The sequence below is a fragment of the Oryctolagus cuniculus genome, chromosome 9 (genome assembly GCF_051225735.1).
Source record: "Oryctolagus cuniculus isolate XC-2025 breed Fujian yellow rabbit chromosome 9, ASM5122573v1, whole genome shotgun sequence".
Lineage (NCBI taxonomy): Eukaryota > Metazoa > Chordata > Mammalia > Lagomorpha > Leporidae > Oryctolagus > Oryctolagus cuniculus.
In genome coordinates, this window is record NC_142875.1 from 119,648,611 (window position 1) to 119,669,144 (window position 20,534).

Here is a 20,534-nt window from a genome sequence, read left to right on the forward strand (position 1 = left end):
AGCACAGGAAGTAGCCAGTATTGCATTTCAGAAAAAAGAGAAATGGAGAGAGAAAAGGGAAGTGTAAATTTTGCTGGGAATTCACAGTCAGCCCATGACTAAAGACAAACCTCACAAGAAATGCATTCGAAAGGGTAACTTGGGAATCTATATTTGTGAGCCAGAAAAATAAGCTACCTTAAGCTCTCATGTAAACAGAAAGTTTCAGGTTGAAGACAATTCTTTTCAGAGTCAATCTTAGCTTTTGTGAGCAATATTGTAATATTCTGCATTCAACTGGACAGAGCAGTGCAGTGTCCAGTTTCTCTGGGGAACAACAGATGTGTCTGCTGGTTTACCCATCAACTGTAACAGTCGCCAGGATAAAATAGACATTTTAATGGAACACACAAAAAAATAGAGGTCTACAGTCTGGGAAACAATTGAAGAAGAATGATACATGTGACAGAGCAGAGTGAAATTTAGAACAATCATAGGTGTAGAAATTGTCAGAGAATCTATAAATAACAATCATGTGAACTGCTTGGCTGATGAACTTTGACATCAGTACATAAAATAAGTTGTATTTCTGTATTCTAGCAACAACCAATTGAAAAAACAAAATTTGAAAAACAATACTACTTACAATTCTATTTTAAAAATGAATTTCTAGAAATACATCTACGGGTGAGCATTTGGCACAGTGGTCATTCACTGCTTGGGATCCCTGCACCCCATACAACAGTGCCTGGCTGGGTTCAAACCCTTGCTCCACACGTGCCCCTACCTCCCTACCCCTCACCACCATACCATCTTCTTGCTAATGCGCATCCTAGGAGGCAACAGGTAATGGCTTAAGTACTTGGATCCCCACTACCCACCTGGGAGACCCAGTTTGAGTTACAGTTTCCTGGCTTTGGTCTGGCTTGCCCAGTCCCAGCTGCTGCAGGCATTTGAGAAGTACAACAGTGGATGGAAGATCTCTCTGTGTCTCTCAGTCTCTCTTTCTTGTCTCTTTCTCTCTCTGCCTTTCAAACAAATATTTAAAAAGAGAAATAAGTCTGATAAAAGATTTTCAAGGCATTGAAAACTATAAAGTATTACTGAATAAAGTTAAAGAACATATAAATAAATGGAGAAATATACCATGTCAATGAACAAAATAACCCAATATTATTATGTCCAAGTTTTCCTTATTGGCTTATAAAGTCAATTCAGCTTGATCAAAATCCCAATAGGCATATGTGTTTCTCAATGTAGTTTTGTGTAAATTGACAATTATATGGAAATGCAAAAGCCTCAGAATAGCCAAAGAAATCTTAATTAAGAACACATCTGGAGGAATTTTACCATCAGATTTCAAGAGTTGCTATAGAAGTACAGTAATTAAGACAATTACTGACAATTAGTCCACGTCTAAGAAGAGTATGGAATAAGATGAATCGCATACTTACTCACAGACTCAGCACTCATTTTCACTTATATAATGATTTATGATTTTTGGATCATTGAAACCACCAGAGATGGCAGCAAATTCAATGTTGGAGATGGGTTCAGAAGCAATACCTTACCCAATGACATTCTCAAGTGCATGTGGACAATACTCCATGACAGATCATATGCTGTGCTACAGCAAGCCTCAATAAATTTGCAAGCACTGAAATCGTAAAAAGTATCTTCTCTGACCACAATGGAATTGAAATAGAAATTAATAACATAAGGAAATTAACATATATGGGAACTAAACAACAAATTCCTACATAAGCATTGGTTTGAAGAAAATTGGGTAAAGAAGAAATTAAAGGGAAGTTACAACATACTTACAGTGTAAACAAGATCCAATTTCAACATGACAAAACTTAGAGGGCACAGTTAAGGCAGTACTTACAGGAAACTTTTTACCCGTAAAAACGTGATGACAAAAAAGAACAAACATTGCAAATCAATAGTCTGAACTTGTACTTCAAGACACTGAAAACAGACAGCAAATTAAACTTAAAGCAATAATGACTGAACAATTATATCAATAAAAAGGAGGAAAGAAAAATAATACAAAAGTTGATGAAACCGAAAGCTGTGTCTTTGAACAAGGTTTATAAATTTTGAACTGCATTGATGGAGATACAGACTGAGAGAAATGGGGAGAAAGGAATACAAAGAGACAGAGCAAAACAAGGGGGCATTATTACTTCATTTTAAAAAGATTTATTTATTTATTTGAAAGACAGAGTTACAAAAAGAGAGGGAGAGACAGAGACAAAGAGATTTTCCATCGATTGTTTAACTCCCCAATGGCACCAATGGCCAGTCCCAAGCCAGACCGAAGCCAGGAGTCTAGAACTCCATCCACGTGGGTGCAAGGGCCCAAGCGCATGGGCCATTTTCCACTGCTTTCACTGGCACATTAGCGGGGAGCTGGATAGGAAGTGGAGCAGCTGGGACTCAAACCAGAATTCACTGGCCCCTATTATTTACTTTAAACAAATAAAAACAATAATAGAAGAAAGCTAAGAGCTAATGCATTTAATCAAATAAGATAACTTAAATGGACTAATTCCCAGACAGATAGAAACCATAAAACTGGCTCAGGGAGAGATAGAAAATTTTGAATGGACTATATATATAACATGTTAACAGATTCAATTTGTTTTTTTGTTTTGTTTTTGTTTTGTTTTTTGATTTTTTTTTTTTTTTTGACAAGCAGAGCTGGAGAGAGAGAGAAAGGTCTTCCTTCCGTTGGTTCACTCCCCTAATGGCCGCTATGGCCAGAACTACAGTGATCCGAAGCCAGGAGCCAGGTGCCTCCTCCTGGTCTCCCATGTGGGTGCAGGGCCCAAGCACTTGGGCCATCCTCCACTGCTGTCCCAGGCTACAGCAGAGAGCTGGACTGGAAGAGGAGCAACTGGGACAGAACCAGCACCCCAACCGGGACTAGAACCCGGGGTGCCGGCGCCACAGGCAGAGGATTAGTCTAGTAAGCCGTGGCGCCAGCCAGCAGATTCAATTTGTAATAAAAATTTTCCCACAAATAAAAGCCCAGGCTCAAAAGGCTTCAGCAGTAAACTCGACTTGAGGTTTAAAGAATTAACACCCAATCCTTCAGACTCCTGTGGAGAAGAGAAGGGAAGGAACAATTCCCAACTCAATGTATGAGCCCAGATCAGCCTGATCCCACAGCCAACCAAAGGCCACAAGAAAACTGCATGTCACTATTCCTTAGCAAAAATGCTCAATTAAATCAAACCCAGCAAAATATACAAAGAATTATATGCCAGAACAAAACAACCTAATTTAACAATTGAAAATTCATTAATACAACATGTTATTTTAAGATTAGGATTAAAAATCACGAGATCATTTCAGCAGAGCATTGAAAAATTAAACACACTTTTAGTACTGAAACACTCAACATACTAGAAAGAAAGGGACATTTTCTCAATGCTATAAAGGCCGTCTATGAGACACCAACAGATTGTGATACAGAATTGATTTCCTGGAGTCCGGCTGCCTCTAACATCTTCCCCCATTCCTGGGTCAGATCACTCTTCTGACTTGGGCTGTCTTGTTTCTCTCTTTATGAGCCCCTGTGATTACACTGTCCACCCCCTCACCCAATACTTCAAGATAACCTCCCCATTTCAAGATCGTTAGTAGGCCCAGCCTTGTGGCGCAGCAGGTAGAGCCTCCGCCTGCAGTGCTGACATCCCATAGAGGTGCTGGGCCAAGTCTTGGCTGTTCTATTTCTGATCCAGCTTCTTGCTAAGGTACCTGGGAAAGCACAGAAGGTGGCCCAAGTGCTTAGGCCCCTGCACCTACGTGGTAGACCCGGAAGAAGCTTCTTGTTCCTGGCTTTGGATAGGCTCAGCTCCGGCTGTTGGGGCTATTTGGGGAGTGAACCAGCCGATGGAAGACTTTCTCTCTCTCTTTCTGCCTCTGCCTCTCTGTAACTGTCTTTCAAGTGAATAAATAAATCTTGTTTTTTAAAAAAACTATTATTTGCATGAACATGTCTCCCGATTCTCTTTTGTTGTAGAAGTTCACATTCACAGCTTTGTGGCTTAGCATGGGGCTCTCTTGTGGAGGGCCATTCTGTTTGCTACACAACAAAATGGAACATTATTCAGCCATAAGAGGAAAGGATTACTGGTACATGCTTCCATATAGACTAATCTTGAAGACATTATGGCACATACTTTGTGATTCCATTTACATAAAACATTCAGTATGCAATCTATACAGCCGGGGTAAATTGGTGGTTGCCTACAGCTGAGAGGTTGGTAGGAAAAGGAGAGTAATGGCTAATGGGCATGGGGTCTTTTGTTTTTGAAGTGATAAAAATGTTCCCAAACTGATTGTGGTGGCACTTTCATAACACTATAGATATATAAAAAACCACATCAAATTGCTCAATGTAAATAATTTGTTTGGTATATGATTATATATAAAGTTATTGATTTTTTAAAGCCTAACACTGTACATCTATCAGCATCTTTCACCAACAAAAATGTAAGAATTCTAGTTTTCATATTCTTGCCAAGATATGATATTGCCACACTTAACTGATGGGGATATAAATTGGCTACAATAGTTTGAAAAGGTCTTTGGCAGTATTCTCATTTTTCTGTTGCTGCTAAAAACTGTGATTATTAATGGCTTACAAACAACAGTTCCTTATCTTTCATAGCTCAGCTGGGCAGTTCTTGCTTTATGCCTCTCAAACGGTTGCTTTCAGATGGTGCTAATTAGTGTGTTTATCAGAAGCCATGCATGGACTTGGCCTAGCAGATGGCTCACTCATGTGGTGGACAGTTGGTTCTAGCTGTTGACTAGTAGCTCAGGTAGTGCCCTCCACCAGATACAAACATGGAGCTTCTCCCTGTGGCTTGGGATTTTTCAGTATGGAAGGTACATTTTGAAAGATAATGTCCCAAGCCGGCGCAGTGGCTCAATAGGCTAATCCTCCACCTTGCGGCGCCGGCACACCGGGTTCTAGTCCCGGTTGGGGCACCGGATTCTGTCCCGGTTGCCCCTCTTCCAGGCCAGCTCTCTGCTATGGCCAGGGAGTGCAGTGGAGGATGGCCCAGGTGCTTGGGCCCTGCACCCCATGGGAGACCAGGAAAAAGCACCTGGATCCTGGCTCCTGCCATCGGATCAGCGCGGTGCGCCGGCTGCAGCGGCGGCCATTGGAGGGTGAACCAACGGCAAAGGAAGACCTTTCTCTCTCTGTCTCTCTCTCTCTCTGTCCACTCTGCCTGTCAAAAATAAAAATAAAAAAAAAAAAAGAAAGATAATGTCCCACGTGGGAGACCTGGATGAACTTGCTGGCTCCTGGCTCCTCGCTTTGGCCTCGCCCAACATCATTGTTGTGACCATCTGTGCATGAACCAGTGAATGGAATATCTCTCTCTCCGTATCTCTCCCGCCCCCCCCAACTCTGACTTTTAAATAAATAAATAAATAAATCTTTAAAAAACAAAGGAAAAGAAAGGTAATGTCCCAAGAGTGAATGTTCCAGAAACCCAAGCAGAATTTGCAAGGGTTTTTTTTTTTTTTTTTTTTTTTTTTTTTTGACAGGCAGAGTGGACAGTGAGAGAGAGAGAGACAGAGAGAAGGTCTTCCTTTGCCATTGGTTCACCCTCCAATGGCCGCCGCGGCCAGCGCGCTTTGGCCGGCGCACCGCACTGATCCGATGGTAGGAGCCAGGAGCCAGGTGCTTTTCTTGGTCTCCCATGGGGTGCAGGGCCCAAGCACCTGGGCCATCCTCCACTGCACTCCCTGGCCACAGCAGAGAGCTGGCCTGGAAGAGGGGCAACCGGGACAGAATCCAGCGCCCCAACCGGGACTAGAACCTGGTGTGCCGGCGCCGCTAGGCGGAGGATTAGCCTAGTGAGCCGCGGTGCCGGCCTGCAAGGGTTCTTAAGATTTACTCTTGGGAGTCATGCAACATCACTTCAGCTGCATTCTACTAGCTCCACATGGTTAGCCCAGATAGAGTATGGGAGGGAGCCACAAAGCCAAATACTGGGAAACATGGCTTACTTGGGACCACTATGGGCAACCAACTCTTCCTGTCCTCCTCTAACTTACAATGTTACAGCCTTCTCAAGCCCCCAACATCTCACTATTTTAGGTCATTAGCATTGGGCTTTAAGTCCGTGATCTTATCATCTGTACCAGGTCCAAGAATGGATGGGGATCCTTGGGGCCCACCCTTCTGCTGAGTTCCTTGAATGCATCTCCTAGCATATAATTCCCTACAGTCTGAAGATTCGGGACTCAAAGAAACCAGGTATCTGTCCATGCACATCCAGGGGTTAAGGTAACTCCATGGGACATTTTCATTTAAAACTGGGAAGAAGTGAAGGTGCCTAATCCCCAGTGGGATATAGGAATATTGTTGAGTGCAGTCTTCCTTCCTACCTACCAGAAACTGTGGTTCTAAACCCTGCCTTTTGGGCTCCTGCTTCTGCATCCCATACCATCTTTTATTTACATAAAAAATTACACTCCAGTAGCCAAACTGATTTCTTAGATAGACTTTAGAGTTGTGGGGGTTCTCAGGGCTCTTTTCCTTTTGAACCACCCCCGTCTCTTTAAGTCCAAGTATATCCATTTTTCCTTTGTATGTTTTCCCGATACAAGGAATGAAAATGCTGAAGGTTTGCTGTGAGTATTATGAATATATTCATAAATATCTTCAGGAAAGGCCTCATTCTTTGAGGGGCAGGCCCTTAAGATCTTTAACAGCCTCACCATCTGCCTCAGAAGCCTAGGAGGGAGGGCATACACATGTTCCTCCTTCTGGAAGATCAACAGGTTGTCTCACGGCCACATCCTGGACTTCAACTTCAAGTCAAGGCCACGGACGCCATCACTGCTCTGAAGCCATCTTTTACTTCTGGAACATTTTGTGAGCTGGAAAGGCTCTCACAGACTCTATTTTCCATGAAATTCTCACAAAACCCTGGACAGTCCCTTTTTTATTTCAATTCCCTCTTCTATTTTACCATAGGCCCTAGAAGAAGTCAGCAATGATTTTCAACATTCTGCCTGGAAATTTCCATAGTCAAGTCATACGCATGCTGAGTACCCTTTAGCTGTTTCACAATAACTCGGGGTAGTGTTGCTAATTGTGCTTCCAGGAAAAACTCACATCCTCTTTAATCCAGAATCAAGTAATAACTTCCTTATTGTAGTTTAAGATTGTAGTAAGTTTCCCTATCAAGCTTCCATTCTCTGTCCAGTCCCAAAGTCAATGCTACATGCTTTAGATTTCTATTACAAAACACCTCACATAGAGGTACCAATTTCTATTTTATTATCTGTTTACTATGTAACAACCTATCCCCAAATATGGTGCTTTAAAACAACAATTTATCACTCAAGCTCTTATGATTTTGCTGGGTTCAGCAGGGCGATTCTCATTTGGAGTCCCTCATGGCAGCTGGGCCTAGAGTCACCTGAAGACCGAGCTGCTCATCCAAGGGGACTCAGCTGTGACAGCTAAGAGTGGATGCCAGATATCTGCTTGGAACTCATCTGGGGCTGCCTATCAGACGATCTTTCTTCCCACCTCTCTGCTTCCTTCCTACCTTCTTCCCCCCTTCCCCACGTGTTTGGGTCCAGATGATGATGTGGGCAGGAGAAAGAGATGAACATTTATGACATGGATATTAAAGCTGCATGTGAAGAAGGAAAGGAGAGAGGAAGTAATAAAAAGATCATCAGCAAGCCTGATGCGACACAGTTGTGTGACAAGAGACAGGGGGCCTTTAGCCGAGTGCTTAATATGCCCACTCCCATGTCAGGGAGCCTGGGTCTGAAACCCAGCTCCAGCTCCTGATTCCAGTCTCCCAGCAATGCAGCAGGGATGGCCCCAATAGTTGTGCTCCTACTGCCCACATGAGAGTTATAGTGTGAGTCCCCAGCTTTGGCCCCAGCCCAACCCCTGCCATTGCGGGCATCTGGGGAGTGAACCAGCAAACAGGATCTCTCTCTCTCTCTTTCTCTCTCTCTCTCTCTCTCTCCTCTATCTCTCTCTTCTCTAAAATAAATTTTAAACTTCAAATTATGTAACAATATATCTGAGTACAAAATACATCTAAAGAGATCTAGGAGAGGAGTCACTACACCCCACTTCACAGAATAGATGCATTTCAGTTTCCTTTTCACATGTTAATGATTGTTTGAAAAATTTTTTTTAACAAGGAGCCCATAAGACTCCTCTCCTGAAAAAGTGGAATAATTTTCATTTTAAATAGAAAAGGAAAAGAGATGCAGGCTAGGTAAACTGGAGTGGACACATCTGGACACAGAAGGAGACAAAGGACTCCTGGTTGCGTAGCAAGCAGTATGTTCAGCTGCAACCCTGGGCGGGGTCCCACAGAGAACCATGACGGCCCCAGCACTGAACGTCAGCCAGAGGAGCCCTCACTGTGCAGCGAGGATAGCCCTGCCCAGCATCAGCGTCACAGGAATGCTTTCTCCTTTTCTGAGACAAGACTGGGGACGCTTGTGCATATGGGGACTGAGCCAACAGCCGTGATGAACGGGAGACAGGGAATCAGGGTGTGCCACAGTGCTGACTGATCAAAGACAACCGCCAACAGCAGCACAGGTGTGAATCCCTCACTCCCGCCTGCCCAGAAGCCCCTGGGACAGAAAGAAGCAGCCCCTCTTCCTGCATCTTCCTGTGTGACCCTCCCTAAGGAAAACTGTAACCTCAAAACCCTGGTTATGAAGTAAAATATGCTAGTCTCGAGAGGCTAACAAAGTAGGAAGGGGGTGACAAGAATATTAAAGGAATCTTAGTCTCCTCGCGGAAGGATCATCTGGCTTAGTAGGTTATTGTCTTCTTGATGCATAATTCCATTTTCATTGTCAAGTATGGGAAATGATGGTTTATTTACTTTCCATTCGTAACATTGCTAACTCCCTCTCCCCACCTCTAGAACTACTGCTGTAAGTATTGTGTGCTTGCAAAGTCAAAAGAGGAAAGAATATTAATTATTTTAGAAATACTAGCACTGTCACAACAGGTACTATTTGCAGTGTGCTTACTTCATGCCAGCCCCCGTGCCAAGTGATCTATTTGCTAAATGCTCTACGTGCTAAGTGTTCTGCGTTCATTTAATCTTGTCAACAACACTGAAAAAGAAGTATTAGTAAACCCATTTTTTTTTTTAGTGATAGATTCAGTGGGACTCAGTAAATTACCCACAAATTCACCTAGCTAGAATAGCAGTCTCGGGTGAACACAGCTAACTTGGAAATCCATGCTCCTCGTCATTCTGTGATCTTTTTTTTTTTTTTTTTTTTTTTTTTTTGACAGGCAGAGTGGACAGTGAGAGAGAGAGACAGAGAGAAAGGTCTTCCTTTGCCGTTGGTTCACCCTCCAATGGCCGCCGCGGCCGGCGCACCGCGCTGATCTGATGGCAGGAGCCAGGTACTTCTCCTGGTCTCCCATGGGGTGCAGGGCCCAAGCACTTGGGCCATCCTCCACTGCACTCCTGGGCCACAGCAGAGAGCTGGCCTGGAAGAGGGGCAACCGGGACAGAATCCGGCGCCCCGACTGGGACTAGAACCCGGTGTGCCGGCGCCGCAAGGCGGAGGATTAGCCTAGTGAGCCGCGGCGCCGGCCACTCTGTGATCTTACTCCTGCACATCCTCTGATTTGTGCAACAGAATGTGCCTGTGGCACACATGTGCACGAAATATTGAAAGGTCAGAAGTTTATAACTGCTATTTATTGTCCTTGGCTCTCTCCATTTTCTCCCATTTCTAAAAATCTTATTCACATCTTTGGAGACCTTCCAGAACGCTGCACACAATCCTCGGTGCAAACGGAATCCCTAGAGCAGACGACAGGGTCCCCAGACAAGGAAGAAGCCCAGCGCTGTGGGCGTTACCAGGAAGGCAGGCAGGCACGAGCGCCGGACAGCTCAGGAAGGGACCCCAGCGGAGCTGGCCTTTGACAAGGGCCTCGGAGACAAAAAGGTTTTCACAGACAAGTATGGTGGGCTGTGATTTCTGGAAAGAGGGGGCTGCAGGAGAAAGACTTCAGGCCTAGAAGACAGCGCACAGAAGTTCAGCTGCAGCAACTTTAGCTGAAGGTAGATTAGGAGCAGCAGGTGAGTTTGCAAAGTGCCGCGCGTTAGGCAGATGCCTTTCAGTTTTGCAAACTATTTTATATCTAGAACGTGGGTGTTTCTCTTTGGTTGAGGAGATTAATTGTTCTTCCTCTTTTGAGTCTCATGCATGTTTGCTCCCTAGCTACCACACAGCTTAGGTATGAACAGGTGTATTGTAGAGCCTGATTGGGGAGGGGCTGCTGGACTTTTCAACCAACTGGTTCTTGCCTTATTGAATTACTTGGTTTCCACCCCATGCTCACAAGTACGTGAATTCTCAAAGGTTGTTACAGAAGCAATGATTCCAAGTGCAGTCTGTGTTCAAGGAAGTTTCCAAGATGCAAAGTTGTGCTTTTCCTCATCTTGAGAAGGTCAGACCGCACAGGACCAACTGGTTGATGAAACTGTTGGTGCAACTGACTCTGACCAATCAGGAAAAAAAAAATTGAGTAAAAGAGGTCATTTTTTTCCATTTCCCCATATAACCCTTATAATACTTGTTTATTCAGAGCAAGTCTATTTGAAAAGGTCAAATTAAATTTACCACTCAGTTCTTTTCATCTTAAGAACTAGCCATTGATCCCAACAGCCAGTTTCCCAAGGGAAAAAGAAGCCCTCATTACAAGGAGAGTAATTTCTTTGGAAGATACAGAATCACTATCAAAAGATTTTTAGTTATTTGAAGTCACAAAAATACCTCTTGAGATTCCTACAAAGAGTAGATTTCTGTCATTCTTTGAAGTTTTAATAAGAAGATCAATAAGGAAACTAAGAATGGAAAATATTTTTATTGAAAATTAAAAGAATTCTGCTTTATTAGCAGTCTATGCACATTTAGGCCATCTAACCTGTGGATACAAATAGAGCCATATTAAAAATAATTTACTTGAGGTAAGCATTGTAGTGCAGTGAGTAAAGCTGCCAGTTGGGCTGGCATCTGTCTGTAACAAAGTGTCTGGGACCGAGTTCTACCTCCGATGCTGCTTCCTGCTAATGCATCCGTAAGGCAGCAGATGACGGTCCAAGAACTAGGGTCCCTGTCACTCACATGAAAGAGTTGGATGGAGTTCCTGGATCCTGGCTTTGACCTGGTCCAGTCCTGGCTGTTGTGTGCATTTGGGGAGTGAACCAACACATGGAATCTCTCTCTCCACCTCTCTGTGTTTTAAATTAAAAAATAATAATAATTTTACCTAATTTTAAAAATTTTACCTAATTGCCTTCATCTGAAGACTGGCAGTATCTTCTTCCTGATGAGTTCTGAGCTTTTCCACAATATAATCCTAAGTACTCACGACCAATCAACCAATCTACCACTGAACACCACTGACCACCCTCCAGCTACACCTTCTCATAGGGCAGTCCAATACTCACCCGCAGCTGGGACACTGTACATACACCATGCAATTACCAGCAGTGCTGATCGTTCTAAGGCCATGGGTATGACTGAGAAGGATTTGGAAGAAATCCCCTCACCCAAGCTGCCCCCCACCCAAGGACCCATAATACTGTAAAAGCTTCTCTTGCAGTTTAGCATATGCACACAACCTTATGATTTCATTTATGTGATATCCTAGAGTACATCAATAATAATCTGCAGTGTCAGAAAGCAGATTTGTGGTTGCCTGGGGCAAAAATTTTGAGGATATTTACTGAAAGGGGAGCATGGAACTATTTAGAGTGTTGGACAGAGCTTGAACATATTGTCAAAATTCATCATCTTCATTGTATGCTTAACATGGATTCATTTTATTGACTTCTAATTCTACTTCAATAGAGTTCTTTTTTTAAGTACATCAAGATGCTATTTTTCAGATATCACATTGACAGTAAGCTCAAATCCTTCAGCACACACTTAGATGGTGAGGTTACAGAGAGATGGGTACTCACATTGTTTGGGGAATAAAAGATGTTTTGATCCCTAAGGATATTACAGTCTCAGAATATGTAACACTCCTGCCAAAAATGCATGAAATGCATCTATTCATGTGGACCTCAATTCAGAAACATTCAACTGACCCAGACTCTTGAAAATGCCAATGTTAAAAAGATGAAGAAAGATAGGAATAGTTTCAGATGAAAGAGACTGAAGAAAGAGGCATAATTAAATACAATGTGGGTTCTGAGGTTGGATCGTGGAACAGAACAAAAAACTATAAAGGCATTAATGATCTAATTGGTAAAATTTGAATATGAACTATATTTTAGATAATCAGTTTTAAACTTCTGAATTTATTACTATACTATGATTTATAGGGATATATCCTTGTGGTTAGGATATATACATAAAAATATTTAGGACTAAAATATGATGATATCTGCAACTTACCCTCAAGTGTTTCAGCAACAACAATTCAGGAGGTAAACAGAACACACACGACAAAATGTTTGTGATTGTTGGCCCTGAGCAAAGCTCCTGTGGGAACTGCATGTCGTGGAGGCACTTCTAGGTCACTATGGTCTGGAATACTCCACGAAGAAAGACAAGGAAAGTGGGGACGTCTGAGAAGACAAGAGAAGTAAGAAGAGGAGTGGAACAGTGCCAGTGGGGAGGAATCAGCATGTGATATATATTATGGGGGCCAGTGTTGTGGCATAGCAGGTAAAACCACCGCCTGCAGTGTTGCCATCCATCCATCCACCCCAGACTCCCCTCACACACCTGCCGGTGGTGGCTCCTATTCCTAGCCCTCCTGCAAACCTCAGTCATGAAGATCCCCAGAGATCAGGGCCCGGCCATTTCCTATGGGAGACCTTTAGATTTTGTCCAAGCCAAAGAAATCTGAACAGATGGTCTAGATCACCACTATTTTGAATTCTTCTAATTTTTTGGTCTTGCCTTTAACTTGTTTCACATTTCCCTTTGTTTTAACTTTAATGGTGCTTTATCTACCTTACTAAAGTGTACACATGGACATCCAAAAGTCTGTGGAAAGCTGGAATTAAAAGATAAGTTTAGGTGCAAAAAATTAGAAAGTCATGAATATGAGGGATCTTCAAAGAGTTCCCAAAAATGCATAGTATGAAAAAAACTGCATGGATTTCAAAAATTTCTGTACCCAGAAAAACTTATCTTTTAATTCCATCCACCCATGAGCCTTTGAAGAATTCTCATCAATGTCTAGAGGCGAAATTCATAATATAGTCCTTTTATAGTCTTTAAAATTCCAGTATAATACCTGCTAGTTCAGGTTCAATAAATATTTGTTGAAGAAGCAAAATTTGAAAACAAATAAACTGAAAAGAAAATGACTTATCAATATTATCATGTAGCACATTATTGTGTGTTAGGGCCCCCTAGTGTACAAAACAAATCTGTCTAAAGGAGCCCAGATTAACAAGCATTTGAACAAATTGTCAAGGGAATGATCTCTGATTTATTCCTTTAATTCAAGACCCTTGATTTATTGTTCTGGGAGAAAAGAACTGTTCCAAATATTAGAATGCACCTATTGTCCACCTATTCACCCACTTGGGCTTCAGCATCCTTTCAAAATGCCATTTCTTCACCCCAAAATGGAATTAAAAGTTTTCATGGATTCTAAGATACTTTTTTTTTTCACATTTTCACATGTCTGTGATCAAACTACATGTTACAATGGATGCTCTCCCTGTTACTCTTATTTATGCAGTAATTATGACATAACAGCCCTTTTGTACATATGGGAAAACTCGGGTATCACATTGTTTCATTTGTGTTAAATTTCACAGCCATTTGAACATCTTGAAAAAGATACATATTATGGGGGCCAGTGTTGTGGCATAGCAGGTAAAACCACCGCCTGCAGTGTTGCCATCCATCCATCCATGAGCCAGTTTGAGTCCCGGCTGTTCTACTTCTGATCCAGCTCTCTGCTAAGCCTGGGAAGGCATTAGAAGATGGCCCAAGTCTTTGGGCCCCTGCACCCACGTGGGAGACCCAGAAGAAACTCCTGGCTCCTGGTTCCTGGCTTCTGAACAGCCGTTGCGGCCATTTAGGGAATGAACCAGTTGATGGAAGACCTCTCTCTCTCTCTGCTTCTGCCTTTTAAATAAGTAAATTTTAAAAAAGATATATATGATGATAATCTCTCTCATATGTATACATACTTGGTAACAGTATTATAGCAATTCTTAATCCTTTGCTTTTTCATATAAATTATACATTAGCTATACAACAAATACTATAGATAGATAACTGATAGATGATAGACACAGATAGAAGAGAGAGAGGAAGGGAGGGAGGGAGAGAGATGGGCATTAAAATATAAAGCCACGTATACAAGAAGGCAGGGAAATTATGCAATGGGATATGAGTTGACTTATGTAAGATGAGTATTGTTGAGGAATGACCACATTTCCAAATTATGTTACAAAATGACCAAGTTTTCTAGGAGACCTAAGAAGTCACTCAGAATGAAGCAGAGCTGGATTCCATTCTATTGTTGGGATTCATTCCACAAGGCTGCTTCCCAGGAGCCAAGAAGTGCGACTGTGCGCAGGAAATTTGCATTGCCACTTCTGAGCAAATACAAGGAACTTCAAAGTCATGGAGACTGATGTGATCTCTGACCCCTCGTCCAACACTAACAACAAGATGCGGCTTCTTCAGTCCCTTCCTGGTAACAGTGAATAGAGGCTATTTACTTAGTGACACATGAGTCATCTGCTGGGCAGGTGTTAAGGTAAATCAGAAATTACGGCAAAATCCGCAGGCAGAAACATTCCTCAAAGTCATACCAACAATGTTGAAGGTGTTAAAGACACCAAGATCATGAGCACAAGCTACAAAGATCAGCACAACACCAAGGAAAAAAATGCATAATGGCTATGATTATTGTATCCGTACATTTCATTTTAAGTCACAACATGAAAGCTAAGAATGAAACTTCTTCAAAATGTTACAATGTATAAATGCCAAAAATAATTGGACGCATTTTAGTTGAACTAAGGGTGGACTGGCAGAAAGTCATCTGTAATTGTTATCCAAGAGCTTCACATAACCCACATAATAATTTGATTTTGTGAGGCATTTCATGCTCATGCATCGTAACAGTTGAAAGAAATGCTAACCAAAAACTATGGCAATTTGGAATGTCGTGGCAATTCTTAATCCTTTGCTTTTCCATATAAATTACTAATTAGTTAGACAATAAATGCTGTAGGTCTAGATTGATTTTAGCAACAATGACATCTTTAAGACACTGAAAATGTTTCTCCTTGTGAATGCAGTACATGTCAATTAATATAGGTCTTCCTTATTGTCCTCCAATAAATTAATTATGCCCAAAAATGGTTTGATTCTTTTTGCAATGTTTATTATGGATTGGCCATCATTGATTTTGTTTCCATAGTAAATGGCTCCATTTATTCAAATTATATTTTCTAGCTGTTGAAAACTAGACATAAAAATGAAATTGACTTTAAATATTGATGTTACATCTGGCAACCTTGCTAATTCTGGGTGTTAACATTACAAATTTGTCTGATTTTGCTCGGTAAATTTGTTGATCATTTTGGGTTTCCTATCATCTTCAGAAAGAAGGGTTTTCCTTTGTTCTTTCAAATCTTTATGCCTTCATTTCATTTTATTTATTTTTTACTATGTCATCTAGTTAGCAAGGACAATGTTGAGTAAGAAATTCTACTCAAGGGGCCAGTGCTGTGGCATAGCAGGTAAAGCTGCCGCCTGCAGTGCTAGTATCCCATGTAGGCACCAGTTCGAGTCCCAGCTGCTCCACTTCCCAACTAGCTCTCTGCTGTGGCCTGGGAAAGCAGCAGAAGATGGCCCAAGTCCTTGCAGCCCTGCATCCACATGGGAGACCCAGAAGAAGCTCCTGGTTCCTGGATCCTGGCATCGAACTGGCGCAGCTCGGGCCATTGCCACCAATTGGGGAGTGGAGCAGCGGATCGTAGACCCCTCTCTCTCTGCCTCTCCTTCTCTCTCTGTGTAACTCTGACTTTCAAACAAATAATAAATCTTAAAAAAAAAAAAAATCCTACTCCAGTGCTAGGATTTGAAAGTGTCACCCAGTAAAACCAAAAACCAAAAAATAAAACCACTTAACCCTCAGTGCAGCAGTGTGGGCAGGCGGGTCTTCATGGGAGGCTCCACCCCCAAGAATTAATTAATGCCAATTATTAAAGGCTTGAGGCCCTGAGTTCAGTCTTGGCTCTTCCTTGCTCTCTCTCTGCCCTTCCCCCGTGGAATGATGCAGCAAGAAGACCCTGGCCAGATGCGAGCCCCTCAACTCTAGATTTTCCAGCCTCTAGAATCAAGAGGCAGCAGGATTCTGTTTGTTAATTACCCAGTGGATAGTATTCTGTTGCAGCATCACAAAATGTTCCAAGACACCCTGTCCTCTGTTTTAAAGGCATATTCTCATGTTTCAGCACTAAAATTATGTGTGCTATATAAATATTTTTAAGTCAATATCATCATAAAGAAGTCTACCTTATATTAACATATGGTTCAATTGTCTATTTTTTAACTGATGTAAAAAACTATGCATTTATGAAGTACTATGTGATGTCCTGATATCCATTGCACACTGTCCACCAACTGTCAGGTGACTATAGATAATTATACATAACAATGTTTGGTATTTTTTTTGAATTATTTTGAATGTTTTCAACCAAGAGACTGATAAATGTTTTAGAGAGATTCAGAGACCAGGACTGCTCTTTTTACCAGTTTGCTCTTGTGGGAACTAACTAGTGTCCATAGAGAACGACAATAATCCCTTCGAGGGTGTTGTCCCCAGTAACTGCTCAGCTCCCATCAGGCTCCATCCCCTTAATAGGCCAAAATCTAGATGAAGCCAGTAGCACACAAACCTTTGTGAGACAATGACATCTGAACAAGGCAATTACTAACACAGGAAGATTTGTTTAAACTAGGAACGGTTGTTAATTTTTTCTTATGATTTTTCATCTACTGATACAATCAATCATAAGACATTTTTCTTTAATCTGGTTAATGTGGTGAATTATGTTAATACATTCTTTAATGTTAAGCTTCCTTCTCTTCAGGAATAAATCCAACCTATTCAATCATCAGAAAGATGTAATAGTTCTAAAACTGTTCCTAACAGCATAGCTGCAAAATATGTTAAATACAATTAGGCAAAACTCCCACTGCCTCCATCCCAAAGGTTGGACATTTTTCTTTTAACGGGAGACATGAGTGCATTTGGCGTCTATGTGGCTGCTGGCATATGTGAAACGCTGACATTCTTGTTTCCTATATACTCTGCAGGAGCCTGCCTTTGTGTGATGCCCTCATCCTGCAGTGTTTTTCCCAACCATCTCTTAGCCCTCTAATATTTCCCTTTTTTAAGATTATATTTTTATTTACTTGAAAGGCAGAGTTACAGGGTGAGGTATAGGGGTGGTGGGAGAGAGAGAGAGAGAGAGAGAGAGAGAGAATGAATCATGGATCCTCTGGTTCACTCCCCAGATGGCCAGGGCTGGGCCTAGCCAAAGCCGGGGGCCTGGAGCTCCATCCAGGTCTTCCATGGGGGTGGTAGGGACCCAAGTACTTCAACCTTCACCTGCTGTGTCCCAGGTGTGCATTCACAGGAAACTGGATCAGAAGTGAAGGAGCTGGGACTTCAACCAGGTATACAGGGGCACCCCAAATGGTGACCTAACTGCTGTACCAAACGGCACCACTGTAAGTTTATAATAATCAAAAACTTAGCATGTGAACCAGCAATATGCACACAATGTTGATAGTAGCATTATTCAAAACAGCCAGGAATTGAAAAGAATCTGCATATACATCAGCTGGTGACTAAACAAAATGGGATACCTGCATAGAATGGAATAATATTCAGCTATCAAAGGAACTTCTGAGGGGATGATGCTGCGGAGGAGTAGGTTAAACCTCTGCTTGTGATGCTGGCAGGCTGGAGTCCCAGCTGATCCACTTCGGATCCAGGACCTTGCTCATGTTCCTGGGAAGGCAGTGGAAGAGAGTTCACGTGCTTAGGCCCCTGCCATCCCTGTGGGAGACCAGGATGGAGTTCCTGGTTCCTGGCTTCAGCCTGGCCCAGTCAGTATCTCCCTCCATACTAAATCAAGAATAACAACCATTTTGGTGGGAAAGTTTGATTGATAGGCCTGAGAAACACACAGCAGGACTTTTGATTTCCAGTCTAGCGTGGAAGATGCTGGTAAGTCACTACCACTTCCCAACAAGTCATAAGCAGAATAAAATTAAAATTCAACCACTCCTTTTAGATTCCCAAGAGCTGTGAGTTTGTTTACAAGATATGCTTTTTAAAAATAAATATAACAGTGGGTGAAAGTATAAGGCTGGAAAGTCTATTGCATAATGAATATTAATCAAAAAGAAATATTTTATGACTTCATTAGCAACATAGTGTACAAAGTAAGGAGTACAAAGGACTACAAGAAATGCAATGAAAAAATATATTTATTTTTGTGCAGAAATGTTTGCAGTTTTCATTAACCTTTTGAAGACTTTTCATATATATGGATTTCAAAATTTTCTCCCTCAAAATGAATTTTATAATTCTATTCTTCATAAATTTATAAAGTACATTCCCATTACCAGAAAGTTTAGATACTTATTTTGATATTTATTCATATAAGATTGATATTGGTATGAAAGTTAATAAATGAGTCAATTCATGAAGGAAATAGAACAATTTTAACTATATATATGTGTGTATATATATGTATACATATATATATATTTCAGGCAATCATACGTTGATTTGCCACTTTGGACAACATGCCAAATTGAAAGTGACAAGCCTTTATTCAATTATCATCACACTGCAAGCCAAACAAAAAGTAGGCCCCAGAAATTCCGAGTGTCCTTTTTTCCTCTTGGGATGGTGCTGGTTAGAATCAAGTGGATGTGGTTCCTTTCAACTACTTTAATATCTAAGAGGTTGGTTTTGGTTTTTGTTTGTTTGTTTTGCCTACTAGAACCAATTTTGGCCTCTTTTGTGAACATCACTCCCAATGAGAATGCATGTTCTATACAATATGGTGAAGAGCAATGTTGATTAATTCCATGAGCTCCTTGCTATAATTCTTTTGCAATAAAATGTGTGTCCCTTACTCAGAAGGACATTGTATGTAGTATATGATACCTTTATGGTAAATGAGTCATTTTATAAGTTTACAGATGGTGATGCTGATAGAAGCCCTGAGGACAGCAAAGGCAAATTCTAAACAAATATCTATTTCAACTATAACAAATTCTTGCATGGTCCATGAGGGAAAGAACTGATAACCACTTGCTAACACTCAAAGAATTAACTTCTCTTTATTAACCTTTAGAGGAACCCAGAAAAGACTACATGTTGAGTAGCTATCAGCTAGTCTCCTTTCTGGATTACTCCACTTTGTCACGGGGCTTCTATACAAAGTGGTTTGGTAGCATGCATGTCGTTTATCCATGACATCAATGGCAGGGAGCAAGAATAATCAGGCTTCCACCACTACCAAAAAAGTGGCCAACCAAATGCAGAAAAGCAAAGGTCAATGTTAATCTCCAACAGAGAACTGTCCCCCAGGAGGTCAGTAATCCACCTGCTAGGTGGTTGATGACAGTGATGCACCTGATAAACATTGATGCTCTATTCTTACTGTTACCCCAAACACAAAAGTTGGCATCTTCTTCACTGATGTCTATCCTGACATCAATAAATGCTTGATTGCCTTTTAATATAACTTTTGATTACATTATCACGGAAAAGTCCTCCAATATTGAGGCCAATTTTATAATTCGTGCCCAGAAAACATCCCTTTTGTCGAGGACCAAAAAAATTTTCATTCAATCTGTATAAAAGAAGCAACAAAGGGCTTGCTTTGCCATGTTTTTCAAAAGCTCAGAGAACTTGATAATTTGAACTATGAATGAGTCCAATCATCCTGTACCTTTAATTCTCTATAGCATCAAGAATCTAGCAGTAAAACCCAAGTAGTAAGTTTTCAAGCAAAAATATAGTCTATAATCTGCCATTATCCTTTTAGGTCTAGGGGGGAATTGTGAGTATACGTCTTTGGGTGTTTAATATCTGCTTCGGAATGCTTAAATCAAAACATAGCAGAACAGCAGGCCTCAGGAAAATCCAGGGGTTTTGGACATAATGATGATGGCTGAAAACAAGTTAAATCTGTTTTCTTCTTACAGTCTGAGAATAGGTTAGAGTGACCCACATTTATATTAGAAGTCTGCCATTCCCCCCCGGCCCCAAGTCATCCAGCTAAACACCAGGAAGATTCTCTGTTAGGCAATAGAACATCCTTTCCTAAAAGAGCTGTGGCTCACAGGCCATGTTTCGTGAGAATCAACTCAGAGAATTAAGGAGGAGATCTCACCAGGTACCAACATCAGTTTCAGAGGAGCAGCACTGATAAAAGATGGGCCAAGGGCACTTTTCCTGATGTCACTGCCCCTGCTAA

At 41.5% G+C, this 20,534-nt stretch overlaps 1 protein-coding gene across 1 annotated transcript in view; it reads right to left on the bottom strand.

The window, feature by feature from the left end:
- Window positions 1–910: 910 nt before the first annotated feature.
- The window catches only part of ST8SIA1 (ST8 alpha-N-acetyl-neuraminide alpha-2,8-sialyltransferase 1), a 172,696-nt gene continuing 153,072 nt past the window's right edge, over window positions 911–20,534 (bottom strand). The window contains exon 5 of the mRNA XM_089303929.1: window positions 911–1,007. Within this exon, the coding sequence (XP_089160055.1) occupies window positions 974–1,007 (34 nt within the window). The 3' untranslated portion in view covers window positions 911–973. The remainder of the gene's footprint in view (window positions 1,008–20,534) is intronic.